The sequence below is a fragment of the Lucilia sericata genome, unplaced genomic scaffold, assembly GCF_015586225.1.
Source record: "Lucilia sericata isolate MDLA Ls3-8-SP2 unplaced genomic scaffold, ASM1558622v1 Contig000397F_arrow, whole genome shotgun sequence".
Classification (NCBI taxonomy): Eukaryota; Metazoa; Arthropoda; class Insecta; order Diptera; family Calliphoridae; genus Lucilia; species Lucilia sericata.
Window position 1 is genome coordinate 219578 of NW_023994415.1, and position 16592 is coordinate 236169.

General features: G+C 30.8%; 2 protein-coding genes across 2 annotated transcripts in view; one reads left to right on the plus strand and one right to left on the minus strand.

The window, feature by feature from the left end:
* Nucleotides 1-1158: 1158 nt before the first annotated feature.
* Nucleotides 1159-4242, minus strand: LOC119604469 (adenine phosphoribosyltransferase). The gene is made up of 3 exons (XM_037957107.1): nucleotides 3802-4242; nucleotides 3496-3733; nucleotides 1159-1761 (listed from the first exon to the last, which is right to left on the minus strand). Exons 1-3 carry the CDS (start codon nucleotides 3882-3884, stop codon nucleotides 1546-1548), a joined length of 537 nt encoding a protein of 178 aa, XP_037813035.1. The 5' UTR covers nucleotides 3885-4242; the 3' UTR covers nucleotides 1159-1545.
* A 5554-nt stretch (nucleotides 4243-9796) lies between these two features.
* The window catches only part of LOC119604468 (LHFPL tetraspan subfamily member 3 protein), a 35790-nt gene continuing 28994 nt past the window's right edge, over nucleotides 9797-16592 (plus strand). Inside the window, exon 1 of the mRNA XM_037957106.1 lies at nucleotides 9797-11250. The gene's annotated coding sequence lies outside the window, so the exon portion shown is untranslated. The remainder of the gene's footprint in view (nucleotides 11251-16592) is intronic.

Consider the following 16592-nt stretch of genomic DNA (forward strand, 5'->3'; position numbering starts at 1 on the left):
TTGTTGTACACAATACTACACGTAATTTGCTTTAGTAGAAGAAGAACAAGAACAATAAATACAACAAATAATTTCAGTGACATTGTGCACATTGGAGAGCTAAATAGGATTGCCAAAATGTTGAGGGGTTGCCATTAAATTTGCCGAGAAAAAGCGCGCAAACGCTTTTTGACATATGTATTACATTTTATTTTGACATTGGCAGTTATTTGGCTGTCAAAGTTTTCCAAAAATCTGCCAAATACATCTATATTCAAGATGTTATTACAGTTCTACCCCCATATTCGGGACGTCATAAGACCTCGAATTGTGTATTTTTTAATAATATTCATTGATTGTCTTTGTCATATATCGTTCCTTTTTTGAGATATCTTAAAGTTAAAAAAAAGAGCTTTTCGTTAATGTTGTACCTCGCCGCTACAAGATCGAGCTTTACTAGGTCCGTCCTTCGCAAAGCACAGTGAGATTTGTTTGGATACTCTGACCCAGAAAAACAATTATGGTGAGGTAATCTAAGAGAAAATACTGCTAGTCACCTTGTAATATTGATCCAACCAAAACTCGCTGTCTTAATCTGTTTTGCACCTTTTCAGGTCATTCTTCAGGATTAAGTTCCAGAGCTAATGGTGGACATTGAATGCCAGTAGGACGAGTCAAATTTTTTCGGTCTAATATGGTTAATATATCGGGATAATAGATTGTTGGACAGACTAATATATGTATAAAAGACCGACCGCTTAATAATCTCGCCCACTATGAGAGGTGAAGGAACAAACATTTAACCGATTTATTACGTCAGTGTATTTGATTTAACTCATGCGAAGTCTAAATTTTAGATGATTTAAACAAATAACGTTGAACTAACATACAAATATGTAGATTGGGAATAGACGGCTTATAATGTATGTATCTGTAGACGAAACGATCAGATAAGTGTTCACAATTTTAATGACTCATTATTCTACTGATATCAATTGACTTTTACTAAAGGTTATCTGTTAAATAATAGACAAATAATCAAATGTTAAAACAAGATCGATTCAAATTTTGTTCGTTTGGAAATTGATATTTACATATACAAACTATATTTTTTATAAACTAAATAATAAGTATGATTGACAATAAATTCCATTCATTTAAACATATAATAGGGTAAAATTTAATTGATAGACATATTTATTTTTAATTTATTTCAATCACAAATAAATACAAAAAATATTCACTATAGCTAGGTATTGAGTGTACTTTTACACTAATGAGAAAATGTTAGTAAAATTTTATTTTCAAAGTTTTTAATATTTTCTAAAGTTCTTCTCTATCTAAATTACGTCTTATATGTCTGAATGCCAAGAGACAAAATGATTTTATTATTATTATTGACTTTATTTACACACATTTATTTATTTAAAAAAATATTTTACACAAAAATATATTTTTTTAAAAAATTTTTAAATGCATTCATTGCTTCAGGTATACATACGTATTTGTCTTCTATTGCGTTTTAAAATTAAATTGTGCTTAGTTTTTTCTTTTAAATATCCGGTTTTAGTATTTTAAGAGGGAATGAACTTTGCTATCGACTTTTTTGCGTCCCTCTAAAAATTCCAATTCCATAACAACCAAACACTTAACAACTTCACCGCCCGCTTTGCGTACTAGTTTAACAGCTGCCTCCAAGGAACCACCAGTAGCCAATAGATCATCAATAATAAGTACCTTTTGTCCGGGTTTAATGGCATCGGTTTGAATTTCGAAAATGTCCTGAATAGGGAAAGAAAAAAATTTTCAATAAAATTTACCATAAATTTTCATTTTATAGAATATTTACGATAAATTTTCGTTTTAAAGAAAATTTACGATAATTTTTTTATTTCTATAGAAATTTTACGATAAATTTTCTTTTTATAGAAAATTTACGATAAATTTTGTTTTTGTAGAAAATTTACGATAAATTTTGTTTTTGTAGAAAATTTACGATAAATTTTGTTTTTGTAGAAAATTTACGATAAATTTTGTTTTTGTAGAAAATTTACGATAAATTTTGTTTTTATAGAAAATTTACGATAAATTTTGCTTTTATAGAAAATTTACGATAAATTTTGTTTTTATAGAAAATTTAAGATCAATTTTCTTTTTATAGAAAATTTACGATAAATTTTCTGTTTATAGAAAATTTACGATTAATTTTCTGTTTATAGAAAATTTACAATAAATTTTCATTTTATAGAAAATTTACGATAAATTTTCATTTTATAGAAAATTTACGATAAATGTTCGTTCTATAAAAAATTTACGATAAATTTTCGTTTTATAGAAAATTTACGATAAATTTTTTATAGAAAATTTACGATTAATTTTCTTTTTATACAAAAGTTACGATAAATTTTCCTTTTATACAAAATTTACGATAAATTTGTTTTTTATGGAAAATTTACGATAAATTTGTTTTTTATGGATAATTTACTATAAATTTTCATTTTATAAAAAATTTACGATAAATGTTCTTTTTATAAAAAAAATTATTAAATTTTCTTTTTATAAAAAATTTACGATTAATTTTCTTTTTATAGAAAATTTACGATACATTTTCTTTCTAAAGAAAATTTACGATAAATTTTCTTATTATAAAAAATTTACGATAATTGTTTTATAAGAAATTTTCAATATGTTTTTCTATTATAAAAAAAATTAACGATAAATTTTTCATAAAAAAATTCATGGCAAAATTTTCTTTTAATATAAAATTTACAATAAATTTTCTTTTTATAAAAAATTTACGATAAATTTTCATTTTATAGCAAATTTACCATACATTTTCGTTTTATAACAAATTTACGATACATTTTCTTTTTAAAGAAAATTTACGATAAATTTTTCTTTTTATAGGAAATTAAAATTTACGATAAATTATCTTTTCATTGAAAATTTACGATAAATTTTCTTTTAATAGAAAATTTACGATAAGTTTCCTTTTTAAAGAAAATTTACGATAAATTTTCTTTTTAAATAAATTGTCTTTTTAATAAATTGTTTTTCTATTATAAAAAAAATCGTTAATTTTTTCTTTTCTTTTCATAAAAAAAATCATGGTAAAATTTTCTTTTAATATAAAATTTACAATAAATTTTGTTTTTATAAAAAATTTACGATAAATTTTCGTTTTATAGCAAATTTACGATACATTTTCGTTTTATAACAAATTTACGATACATTTTCTTTTTAAAGCAAATTTATGATAATTTTTCTTTTTAAAGAAAATTTACGATAAATGTTTCTTTTTATAGGAAATTTACGATAAATTATCTTTTCATTGAAAATTTACGATAAATTTTCTTTTAATAGAAAATTTACGATAAGTTTCCTTTTAAAAAAAAATTACGATAAATTTTCTTTTTAAATAAATTGTCTTTTTATAGAAAATTTACGATTCATTTTCTTTTTATACAAAATTTACGATAAATATTCTTTTTATATAAAATTTATAGCTCAACTCACCGAACCATATTCCAAAGTGTATTCAACTGATACACATTTTCCCGGTAATTTTCCCTTCTTGCGTATGGGAGCACAACCAATTCCCAATTCTGATGCCAGCATCAGATTAAATAGGAAACCACGTGATTCTAAACCGACAATAATATCAACATCGGGATGTTCAGTGCGTACATGTTCCAATAAAACTTCTTTAATATATTTACATGTTTGACCATCAGTTAAGGCTCCAAAAATATCGCTGCAATGCAAGAAATAGCACAATTTTATAAAATAAAAATATTAACCTAATTTTAACAAAAAACTTACCGGAATACAATGCCTTTTTTGGGAAAATCGGGATGAACTCCAATATGTTGATTAATATAATCCAATTTTTGTTGAGTATTCATTTTGTTCAATATTTGGTTGTTATGGTTGCTCTTTGGCTACTTGTTAAATATTCTATTCTGGTGCCTTAATGACTTCTATATGAACTGATTAAAATTTTAAATCAATTTGGATGTTACTTGTGGGGAACAGAATACTGATAACGAGATAATAGTTGGATGAAGTATTTGATATTTACAACATTTATTTTTAATTTATAATTTTATGTCTTTTTATGTACAAAATTCTATATGAATGTCTATACTATATATGTACAAATGCTACCAAATATATATGATTGTTTGTGTGTGTATAGTTGGAACACACATGGATTAGTTTCTTGAAGTGCTGATAACAACAGCCGTTTTTGACAGTTCACAAGAACAGCTGTGTTCTGTAGTCAGCTGGTATCTTTTAGATGTTTTATTTATTTCTAAAAAGAGCTTTCATAAAGCTTTTATCTGTTAAGTTTAAAAAGTTTTGTTGATTGTGCGATACTTGATTTAGTGGTTAGTGTTTCTAACCCTTGTATTACCAGGTGTACAAATTTTAGTTTAAATACAAAATATGCTTAGTTGAGAGTTTATATTTTTTTACACTGTCGGTTCTAGATTTATTGTAGATATTTTATTGATTTTTCAATATCAATTTTAAATCGAGTTTCCGGATCACTTGAAAGTTCTATGAGTCCGTAGAATAAAAAATGTATGATACTGATCAATACAACATCTGAAGTTTCCGAGAAAAATTAAGTCTCAGCAAAGGATTATTTAGAATGTAATTTGAGACTGCAGTCACTAGGGTTCTTCTATATTCCGTTTTCGGAAAAATGGTGAGAAATAAAGTTGATTGCAAATTTTTGCTATTTTTTCTTAGAAAACTTTACTTTTTCTGTCGGTAAAAATCATTGCTTGGTGAGACCCATCAGAAAAATAACTTTCAAAGAAGTTGCCATGTTTTATCACAGACGATATTCATTGCTTGAGAATAATTTCAAAGGAAATATGGAATATAGAGGAAACCATAGTCTGGGCTATAGTGTGGACTATATAGTATGGACTCTAGTCCAATCTGTAACAGAGTATTGTCTGTAGTAATTCTTTTGCCGTAGTTAGTTAGTTAGTAGTAAGTTAGTTAGTTAGTTAGTTAGTTAGTTAGTTAGTTAGTTATTAGTTAGTTAGTTAGTTAGTTAGTTAGTTAGTTAGTTCGTAGTTAGTTAGTTAGTTCGTTAGTTAGTTAGTTAGTTAGTTAGTTAGTTAGTTAGTTAGTTAGTTAGTTAGTTTAGTTAGTTAGTTAGTAGTTAGTTAGTTAGTTAGTTAGTTAGTTAGTTAGTTAGTTAGTTAGTTAGTTAGTAGTTAGTTAGTAGTTAGTTAGTTAGTTAGTTAGTTAGTTAGTTAGTTAGTTAGTTAGTTAGTTAGTTAGTTAGTTAGTAGTTAGTTAGTTAGTTAGTTAGTTAGTAGTTAGTTAGTTAGTAGTTAGTTAGTTAGTTAGTTAGTTAGTTAGTTAGTTAGTTAGTTAGTTAGTAGTTAGTTAGTTAGTTAGTTAGTTAGTTAGTTAGTTAGTAGTTAGTTAGTTAGTTAGTTAGTTAGTTAGTTAGTTAGTTAGTTAGTTAGTTAGTAGTTAGTTAGTTAGTTAGTTAGTAGTTAGTTAGTTAGTTAGTTAGTTAGTTAGTTAGTTAGTTAGTTAGTAGTTAGTTAGTTAGTTAGTGTTAGTTAGTTAGTTAGTTAGTTAGTTAGTTAGTTAGTTAGTTAGTTAGTTAGTTAGTTAGTTAGTTAGTTAGTAGTTAGTAGTTAGTTAGTTAGTTAGTAGTTAGTAGTAGTAGTTAGTTAGTTAGTTAGTTAGTTAGTTAGTTAGTTAGTTAGTTAGTAGTTAGTAGTTAGTTAGTTATAGTTAGTTAGTTAGTTAGTTAGTTAGTAGTTAGTTAGTTAGTTAGTTAGTAGTTAGTTAGTTAGTTAGTTAGTTAGTTAGTTAGTTAGTTAGTTAGTAGTTAGTTAGTTAGTTAGTTAGTAGTTAGTTAGTTAGTTAGTTAGTTAGTTAGTTAGTTAGTAGTTAGTTAGTTAGTTAGTTAGTTAGTTAGTTAGTTAGTAGTTAGTTAGTTAGTTAGTTAGTTAGTTAGTTAGTTAGTTAGTTAGTTAGTTAGTTAGTAGTTAGTTAGTTAGTTAGTTAGTTAGTTAGTTAGTTAGTTAGTAGTTAGTTAGTTAGTTAGTTAGTTAGTTAGTTAGTAGTAGTAGTTAGTTAGTTAGTTAGTAGTTAGTTAGTTAGTTAGTTAGTTAGTTAGTTAGTTAGTTAGTTAGTAGTTAGTTAGTTAGTTAGTTAGTTAGTTAGTTAGTTAGTTAGTTAGTTAGTTAGTTAGTTAGATAGTCTTGGCCAGAGTCCATTCTGTAGTAGGTATTTACTACGGTCCAGTCTACAGTACTGATTACAGTACAGCCTGTACTTTTGAATACAGTCCTTCTTAATCTTCACTACAGTCCAGGATATTGTCTTGACTAAGGTCCAGTCTGTAGTCTTCACTACATTCCAGTTTGTAGTCTTCACTGCAGTCTGCACTTGGATCTTGTCTAAAGTCTACTTTATACTCTTGAATATAGACTAGTCTAGAGGATATTCTACACTATAGTCTAGACTTTTAAAGAGTCCATTCTATAGTCTAGTCTCTACTATATCGTAGTCTAATTTACATGTACCATAGACAAAGTCTAATTTATTGGCTGCACTATCGCCTACAGTCGGGAGGATGATCTAAACTCTACTTTGAACTATAGTTTAGTCCATAGTATGGACTTTAGTTTACCCTATAGTAAAGTTCATATTTTCGACTTTAATATAGGCGATATTATACACTATATTCTGCAGTCTAGTCTAGAAGTAACTTTTATTAAAAAGTGCGTATGCGAATTTTCTGTAAATTTGGTAAATAGTTTCACTCAGTTATGGTGCATATTTAACAACAATTTGCAATTAATATTTAACTGTTAAATATTTTCAAAATAAGCGTAAGCTACAACGAATATTAAATCTCTTATCAAATTTCCGTTTATAACCAGCAGCTTTTAATATCAAGAACCATAACAAATCATACAATTACGTAAAGTGTAAAAAAATCTATCTTAAGAAGCTGATAATAAATAACAAAAAAAGTGATTGAATCACAAGAAAAATCATAATGATCAAACAAAACGTTGAGTGAAACAAAATCTTAAAAGATTTTTAGATTAAACATACACACACGTAGTTTGCTGAAAAATAAACAAACACAATACAATTCATTAAGACAGGTGCTAAACGTATGCATTTTTTAATGATCACATATACAAAAAGTAAAAAAAATACAAATTAAAAGATCTTAGAAAGAACGTTATAAAAATATTACCACAAAATAGAAAAAAAAACAAGGTAAAAAATCGTAAATAGAATAAGATCATATAACAATAATAAACTGAGGCACAGAGAAAAAGTTGTAAATATCATAGGAGAAAGAGAGGGATTATTGTTCTCAAAATAAGGTGAGAGAGTGCATAATGAGAGTAGAGTTACAATGTTGGCGAAAAGCGTAAATAATGCATAATGGCACAAAATTGGAAATAAATTTGCTACTAAACATCTGATTAGATAGAGATAAAATATTTTTGGCGCGTCAAATCGAATTGTTAAATGTTAGAATTTTTGTTTTTCATCCGATATTAAAGATTTTTATATTTTGATATTCCTCAGCCGATTTTCTAAAAATTTTGTTTTTTTGAAAATGCGAAAGCAAGGAATCTCATAAATAATGTGCGAAATAGAAATAAGACCTCAATTCTATCTTTCTATATGCGAGAGAAGATTGATTACAATGCTAAAGAGGCGGCATAAGTCATTTTTGATCGCCCTCTTCCTCAGAAAATGTTCATCTTCACGAATGCATAGTCACCTACTCAATATCTTATTGTCTTGGAATTTGTAGATATTGTTGGAAGAGTTCAACCTATTCCTAAAACTCCTCAAAGCCTAATAACATCCGCCCAAAGAAGAAATTTGCGTCTTAGTGAATTCACCAGGTGTTTTAGACCTGAGTAACTCGATTATCCTTAAGACGGAACACCTTGTAGTTGCAGCATGATTTAAAGGCTGTTACGCCGAAGATTTCGTGCTTAACCCGAAGAAGGGTTCTTGGCCGACTTGGTGATCAGGGCTTTAGCAACTTTTGAGACAATTGCAGAGAGATCCATAGGTACTTTGTCACTTGTAGAACAACTACGGATCGCAATATTTTTTTGCATTCAGCCAGCCCTGGACAGACAGAGATTATGAAGCCTGGACCGGCTTTCAGGGCCTTGATTCTTTCTTACTGTTCATTGTTATGTCCTAACTTAATCCGGGATTAAAATTTTACGATTTTGAGCAAGACTAAGCATACAAAGTAACCTCCGAAAAAATGGCCCTATCTTTTATATTGGTTCTGTAAATTATGAACCCGTTGTGATATCCTAGTGGTCATGGAGTTCTTTATAGAATCGCTTACTATTTCCAGATTTAAACCAACCGGTTCGATTTAGGTAGTTAAGGATATTCATAAGATTTATTCCAGATAACTCCTAAGAGAAAAGGATAACCAAATTACTACTTACACCGTGATCTCAGTAAATGTTGGATTTACTCATTATGACAACTTCTACAATAATCATTATATTCTAGAACCAAGTCTTCTGTTATAATTGTCATTACTAACGATCTTATAGTAACCTTATCTTAACAGTAATCTTGACCTAGCCGATTCATTAAGAGGCCAAACTGATCTCGAAATAAGACAGATGGTGCCAAGTGCTTTAAAATTTGTAAGGGAAATACCAGTAAAGGCGTCGATTTCATCCCCCAACATTGCACCATTCCAGGCGAGTTCGTCGGCTATATAGTTACCCTGTCAGTAACTAAGTATGTCCAGCGGCCCATATACATAAGCGTTATCCTCGAATCTCATTTAGAGATACCCTGGATTCCTCTGTTGAGTCCATGATTTCATCTAGCCCCCAAACAAACGGCCCCCCGGAATACAGTTGTAACAGAAATTCAACATTGAGATTTGATCTATATTTGACCCTACCTGTGTAACCCCTCCTACAGAAAGAATGTCTGAGTGCTTAACGTGAACACCTGCCTGACGGCCTTTTTTCGGTTAACTTAGAGTGTAGTCCCAATCGCACATTTGATGCAATTCTGATCTAAAATACATATAAATCCCATGTATGGTTTGGAATACCAAAGATTAGTCTAAAATGGCTTGACCGGGTTCAATGAAAGAAGGGGCACCACCGGGAGTTTCGCTTCTCTTGCAGCTATCAGTGTAAACATTCGTTGAACTATCTACATCTGATCTAAAATACTTGTCAAAGATTAGTCTAAATTTTATTTACCGGATTCAATGAAAGAAGGGCGGATCTTACAAAATACAAAACTGTTATCAGATCTATAGTTTCTGTTATCAGTTCCGGATTGGGTTTCGGTTTTAAATAATACAATCCTATAAGTAAGGCAAGTAACACAGAACTATTTCCGTTACAGATTTATTATTCATCATCGCCTGTAGTTTTACGCCTGACGCGTCATCATAGATAAGTCTAAAATTTATTTACCGGGTTCAATGAAAGAAGGGCGGATCTTACAAAATACAAAACTGTTTTCAGATCTATAGTTTCTGTGACCAGTTCGACGGATTCCGGGTTGGGTGAAGATTTTAAATAATACAATCCTATAAGCAAGTCAAGTAACGCAGAACTAGTTCCGTGATATATTAATTTAACAGCGACTTATTCACCGTCGCCTGTGGTTTTACGCCTGACGCGTGAATTCTAAAAACACACAAACCTACAGAACAGCTTGAAATAAGACAAGACTCAAATAAAATGAATGAGTACGATAAAATGTTTGAGTTTCAGTTTAGTTTTAAAAGCGACTACCTGAGAAATAGACGTGTTTTCTTAAACGTTTCATTTAAATTAAAAGAGAGCGTGGCATAAAAGAACCAAATATAAAATTTTAATAATAATAAAAAAAAACAAATTATTAAAATCTTTATTAAATATAAAGAAGTGTTAATAAAAAACAAACGAGTTTTTTTTTTAAATCAAGATTTAAGAAAAAATATTTTTTAGCAGAAACAAAAGTAAAACATAATTTTATTAATAATTTCTAAAGATATTATTAAACCAGCAATATTAAGTTTTTTTTAGAAAAAAATCAAAACTAAAACCAGTATTGTTTTTATAGCATTAAAAGGTCACTTGTTTAAACGATTTAATTTAAGTTCAATACAGTTATTGAATATTGTGTTTAAAAAAACGGTGAATTATTTAAAATATTAACAAAAAATAGATATTTTTTTGAGTGCTAAAAAGAAGAAATCTATAAAACCAACAAAAAATTTAAGAAAACCTGTCTTGTATCTTAAAAATACAAAAATAAAGCAACAAGAAGAGACCCTGTGTAACATCACCATTAACAACAACAACAGCAGCCGCAGAAGCAGCAAACAGCGTTCCAAAACAAACCCACCAACCTTCGCAGAATCTCACATTTTAACCACTTCTTTGAGATCGTTTTTTGTTGTTGTTGTTAGTTTTTGCGAGTCGTCTAGTATTTAATGGATACGTACGGTTTAATAGTAAAACTACTGCTACACACTACGTTTGCCACCAATACCAATTCACAGAGGCCAGCAGCACTGACTGCATAAATAAACACAGATACTAAAACTATCTCGAATGTGTTTCCGTATCTGTATCTGTGTCTTTTAACTATTTCAATTTTTAAAATGTTTGCAAACATGAGAATCGTGATCTAATAAACATGAATTTTAATAATTTTTCAAAACTGAATGAATTTCTATAAATATCAATAATTCAACAAAATATATAAATCAAAATCTAAACAATTTGAATAATTTACTTAAATAAGTGATGCTATTAATTAAACGATAATTCCCCCCCAAAAAAAAATCATTTAAAATAAAAGAGAAATTTTTCCTACAACTAAATTTTTAACTAAAGGAAGTCATTCGCATAAGATACATGCCCAAAAAAAGAAAGTTTGTTTTTATTAAATATTCATAATTTTCGGTGCAAAAAAAAGTTAAATCATCCTATAAAAACATATTTATAAAAAAAGCTACAACAACAACGAAAAACCTTTACTACTCCCTGTTTAAGTGCTACAAACCAGAAGAAGTTTATTGTAAAAACAACAACTGCCAGACTTGTTTCTTTCTTTTTTTTTTGCGCAAAACATAAAAAAAGAAAACAATATTTCGACTATTCGTTCTTTTTCCGCTTCTCCGTATTTTTGTTTATCTTCTTTTTCTTTATTAACAAGATATAACTACCAACAATAACAACAACAACACAAGTCGAAAAGGTAAGTAAACCAAATGGTTACATGAATTAACCCTCAAACGTAGTGAGAATAACAATTTTTTTTGGCATATGTCGTCAACAGTAGTGAGTGTAGAATTAGTACATTTCTTGGAATCTTAAGTTTTAAGAACTATACATATGTATGTATATAATGAATTGACCGATATTTGTATCAAAACTCTAAGTTAGTCTTTGTTACATTGAAATATTGATATATGTACATATATATTCTTATAGTCTGGGTCCTAATTAGATTCTAAAACGATTTAAATCACGATAGAGTTCGAACTGAAGGACATAAAGGACACAAATATTGCCTATCGATAATGGGCAAATGAGTCCACGATTTCATCTAGCCCATACAAATGGCCCCCGGAATATAGTTGTAATAGAAGTTCAACATAAACTAGTTTTATATGAACTAAAATTTTATGAGGATTGGTCCATATTTTACCCTACCAATATAACCCCTCTTACAGAAAGAATGTCTGAGTGCTTAACGTGAATACCTGCCTTGACGGTCTTATTTCACGGTGTTTTTTTATCTACTGGGTAGACTTGAGGCCTATCATGCAACCTCGAGTGACTTCGCTGAAGAACACTCAGGTGGCAACTTTTGTACATGGCAAGGACATTGTTGGAGTACTCGAGCTTTCTAATCTCTTTGTGGAACGATAGGTAGCAACAATAATACCGCGACAGGCGGAGAAATGACGGTCGAATTAGAAAAGAGGAGTTATGAAGCCCCAACAAATGTACCCGATAAATTCATAATCCCGATGGACCAACAGATATAAGCATTGTCATTAGCGATGCCGTAGCGTCCCCATCTTCTAATGATCCGTACAGCCAGATTTCTCGTCCCTCAGTCGCACAACCACACCACAAGGCCAGGATTCGTCTGTATGTCTATTCAATCTAAAGTCAATTCAACCCAATAATATCCAAATTCAATCCAACCCGACAAGTTGAGTGATGGGCCTCAACCATAAGTCGCGTAGCATGTAACAATATGCCTCCTGTTGAGATGGCAACAGCATCGAGAAGTAGAAGGTATACTAAATCAGTTCTAGTCTCCTGTCGAGGAGTCTTTCCCGATCGTTCACCAACTTAAATTAGTTCCATTCTCAGACCATAAAGAACGATCTACGTAATGACAGGCAACTACTGAGTGTCAACCTGAAAATTCCCTAACATATAATGGCGCACTAAAACGCTAAAAGTAAGATATACTCAACGGGTTCAGGAATCCAGCACAAGTTGCTCTGTCACATCACCCAGTGACATCTGTTGAGAAGGCAACAGCAACGAAGATAGAATCCAGACATGTATTTGGATATATCAGTCTTTAAACCATCATTCTCTCTCATTTAAACCATCATTCGTAACTTTCGATTATTTCGATTATCCCAAGAAAATAAGTCGAACAAATAAGCACATCCTCGATCTTGTATGCGGTAATTCGACCCCAGTTCAGTAATAACTCATTAGAAAAATCATTAAATTCCTCAACAATTATTTGTTATTAGAGAGGGCAGTGAGAACTACCCCATTTCGTTTCTTTTGCAGCTTATTGATTCACTATACAGGTTTAAGTCACTTAAGAAAATAGTGGGTTTGATTGGTGAAAGTTTGAGTATATCCTTTGGGGGTTAGAATTCTGATATCACTTTTGTTAAGCTATAACTGCTTTTGGGATTTACCCATTGATAGCGTAATTAAGCGCTTTATTAGTCTGAACCCTGTTTTAGTTTCCCAAAATTGGGCAAATTCCGATTCGAACCACGATTTGCATATTTCTTTGGTGTGCGTATTAGCGCTGAGCTTCCCTATTTGCAAAGCAGTCCACCCGTTCATTGCAGGGGTGAACTTCATGTCAAAATATCCAGCATAATGCTAACTTGTTGTGTCTACAATTGACCTAAGCCTTCATTTAAGACCCTATTATGAATATACACTGATGTTGAGGATATATCTCCATAGATTTTCGACGCTATTTCGCTCGCCCAAAGGTATATAACCTTTTCAATACTTCACAATAGATAATATAGATAAAAATTTCCACTCTATCGGTTAACTAACGACAGTCAGTATATATTTCGTGAGGATCACTCTATGTGAGACATTCTTTAATAATCGTGATTCTAAATATCTCCAAGCTAAATACTTTTGGTAGCTGATCACCTCAAACGCATGGTATAGTTTTGGAATTTTCATGAGAACCCAGATAGCTAGGCATTATATTCGACCTAAATAACTCTCTTGCAAATAGATATTGAATATATAAAGCGTTCTGTGGACTTAGATATTACTAAGCTTTGAGATTGATTTGGTCACTGACCGATTTTGGGCGTATTTAGGTGTATTTCTGCTTTATCGGTTCATAGACTTAGATATTACTGTACATTGAGACATGATCGATTTGGTCACTGACCGATTTTTGTACGGATACACAAAACTTTAGCAAGATCTTCCAATTTAGAATAGAAACAAGAGAAGACTACGTTGCAAATGCTGTTCTTTGGGACTACGTAATTTCAGTCTAATCTGAGGGTTAATAGCTGTTACTAGTATTGGCTCGAAAACTCTCTCTGATGGGATTTATCTCTGGAAATCCATAGATTTTAATTCTCTAAAAATGCGGCCATCTCCAACGTAATAAAACCGAAAGGTCTTCCCAATTGTATTCGCTGACACTGCTACAAGAGGAGGCTTTTTGGTACTTTTCCTTTTTTAACCGATACTTTTACAATTTGCTGTAATATTGAATTTGAAAAATGAAATTAAGTATGTCCAACTCGGAGTAAATGAGAACCTCTAAATGGGGACTTTTTGGTACTTTTTCGTTCTTCAAAAAGTACTTTTTTGAATTGTCTATAATATTGAACCTAGAAACATAAAATTACACATTCAGAGTTCTGATTGGGAGTTAAGCTGTAGTAAAGTATTTTTAGTACTTTTTCGTCCCTCAACTGGTCTTTTTGAATCTTTTATAATATTGAACGTAGGATCGAAAAAATGAAATACGCGGCATACTGATTGAATGAAACTTTAAAGGAAACTTTGCGGTACTTTTTGTTTTGACTGAATCTGGCTTGGAAATTTCTCTATCACATAATGTATTCGAGATATAGTGTCCTAAAATTAAAAAAGATTCCCCTTTTGACCATATGTGGGACCTTATAGAAGCGCGAAGACATCTTTATTAAACATTTGTTGGCCTGTGTTAAAAAAGTTGTGGGAGTATCAATGTTTCAATTTAAGACATAAATGGAACGACAGATCATCATTTTGCTTCAACAAACTTCATACTTAGGATAGGTTAGGTTGATAGGATGATGTATACTACATCAAATCCGAAGAAATACACCTAGGCCATTATCAGGCCTGTTGTGCGCTCTTTTTCATGAGAAAACATTTTTTTTTTTCCTGAATGTATTATTTTTCAAAGTTCAGAAACTCAGTTTCCTGGACGAAATTCTTAAGAATTTTCCAATCAGTTTTAGTCAGGAATGTTATTTCTGGAATAACATCAGTTCTAAGTTACTTAGATCTAACTTCGACAAATGCCTGATAGTGGCAAAGAAAGTGCGCCAGAGTTTCACTGTCCTTTCCACATTCTCTATATTCGTCTGAATCCGCACGTCCAATTTTGTATAGATGTGCTCGTAATCCTGTGTGTCCACTCAGTGGTAAACGGTGGTATATTTCTGTTTCTGTGTCTTCAATATAGAACCCTAGGACCACTTTGTCCCCAATTATGAACCGTCCGTATAACAACGGATTCCTACTGGTATTGGTTGAGATCAGCGTTTTAAAGTTTCCGACATAATCTATGTCTGGTATATGATCAGGCACGTCCGGTGATTGTGTATACCCTTTCAATGTGTCCAGTTTACATCGATGACCTGTCCTCTAACCTTTTTTGGCCAGTTTTCTTAAAGTGAAGAGCCGTTCGGCTGTAAGCGCTGCTTCATATCTTAGATATGTTTCAAGGGGTGGAATATCTAGCAACGTTTCCAGAGCCTTGGTTGAAGTAGTACACATGACACCACTTATACCCAAGCAGCATGTGCGCTGAACTCCCTGTAATAGTTTGATATTACACTTTTTGTCGAAAGATTATTGAAGCATAAGCTAGAATTGGTCTAATTACACTTTTATAAAGCCAATTTGTCATAGTAGGACTAAAACCCCATTTCATGCCTATAGCTCTTCTACATATCGCCCAGCACCGATGTGCCTTGTTGATCCTATCCTCTATGTGGTGTCTCCATTTTAATTTCTTCATATGTACTTAGTTGATGAACATATTAAGATATCAAAAGATCTTGATATTCTAAATAAACATACTTTCGGTTTTATAGCTTCTTTTAAGATTTCGCAAGCATGAGTCAAATACCACGATTCTGATAAAATAAATGATAATGAAATGGAGCAAAAACATTTATATGATAATTAAGTAAATGATAATTAGCATCACAAAAGAAACACTTTATTATTCACTTTCTAATGAACGTGCTTTTGTTCTAAAAGCATTTAAACAATATTTAAATGACATAAAGATATTGTTTGATAAAATAATACTGCGTTTAGGGTTAAATCTTCTTAGGAAACATTTTATTTAAAGAAAAAGAAATTTTAAAAATAAAACGTGTTTTATGTGCAAAATGTTCAGTTTTATTATATTAATTATTATTAATAATATTTTTTATCTTTTCTTATTCCCCCTTTTACTTTAAATAATAAAATGTTCGTTGAGAAAAATGTTTTTTTTTTTTTTTTCAAATTTCTTCTGGTCATCATAGATTTAATGAGCGGAATGTTTTTTCTACTTTAGTGGTGTAGGGTGTTTGTAACGCACAATAATATTGGTCCTATACCCACCTTAAAGTATACCAATCGGCTCAGAATCATTTTCTGAGTCGATTTAGCTATGTCCGTCCGTCCGTCCATGTAAACCTTGTAATCAAACTACAGGTCGCAATTTTGAAGATAATTCAATGAAATTTGGTACATGATCTTCTATTGTCCCAAGGACGAAGCCTATTGAAAATGGTTAAGAGCGGTCCATTATTTCACCTAGCCCCCATACAACTTAACCCCCCAATAGGGCTTGTAATCCTTGTAATCAAACTACAGGTCGCAAGTTTGAAGATAATTCAATGAAATTTGGTACATGATCTTCTATTGTCCCAGGGACGAAGCCTATTGAAAATGGTTAACATCGGTCCATTATTTCACCTAGCCCCCATACAACTGAACCCCTCGAATAGGGCTTTTAAAACTTGTAATCAAACTACAGGCAATTTTGGTGATAATTCAATGAAATTTGGCACATGA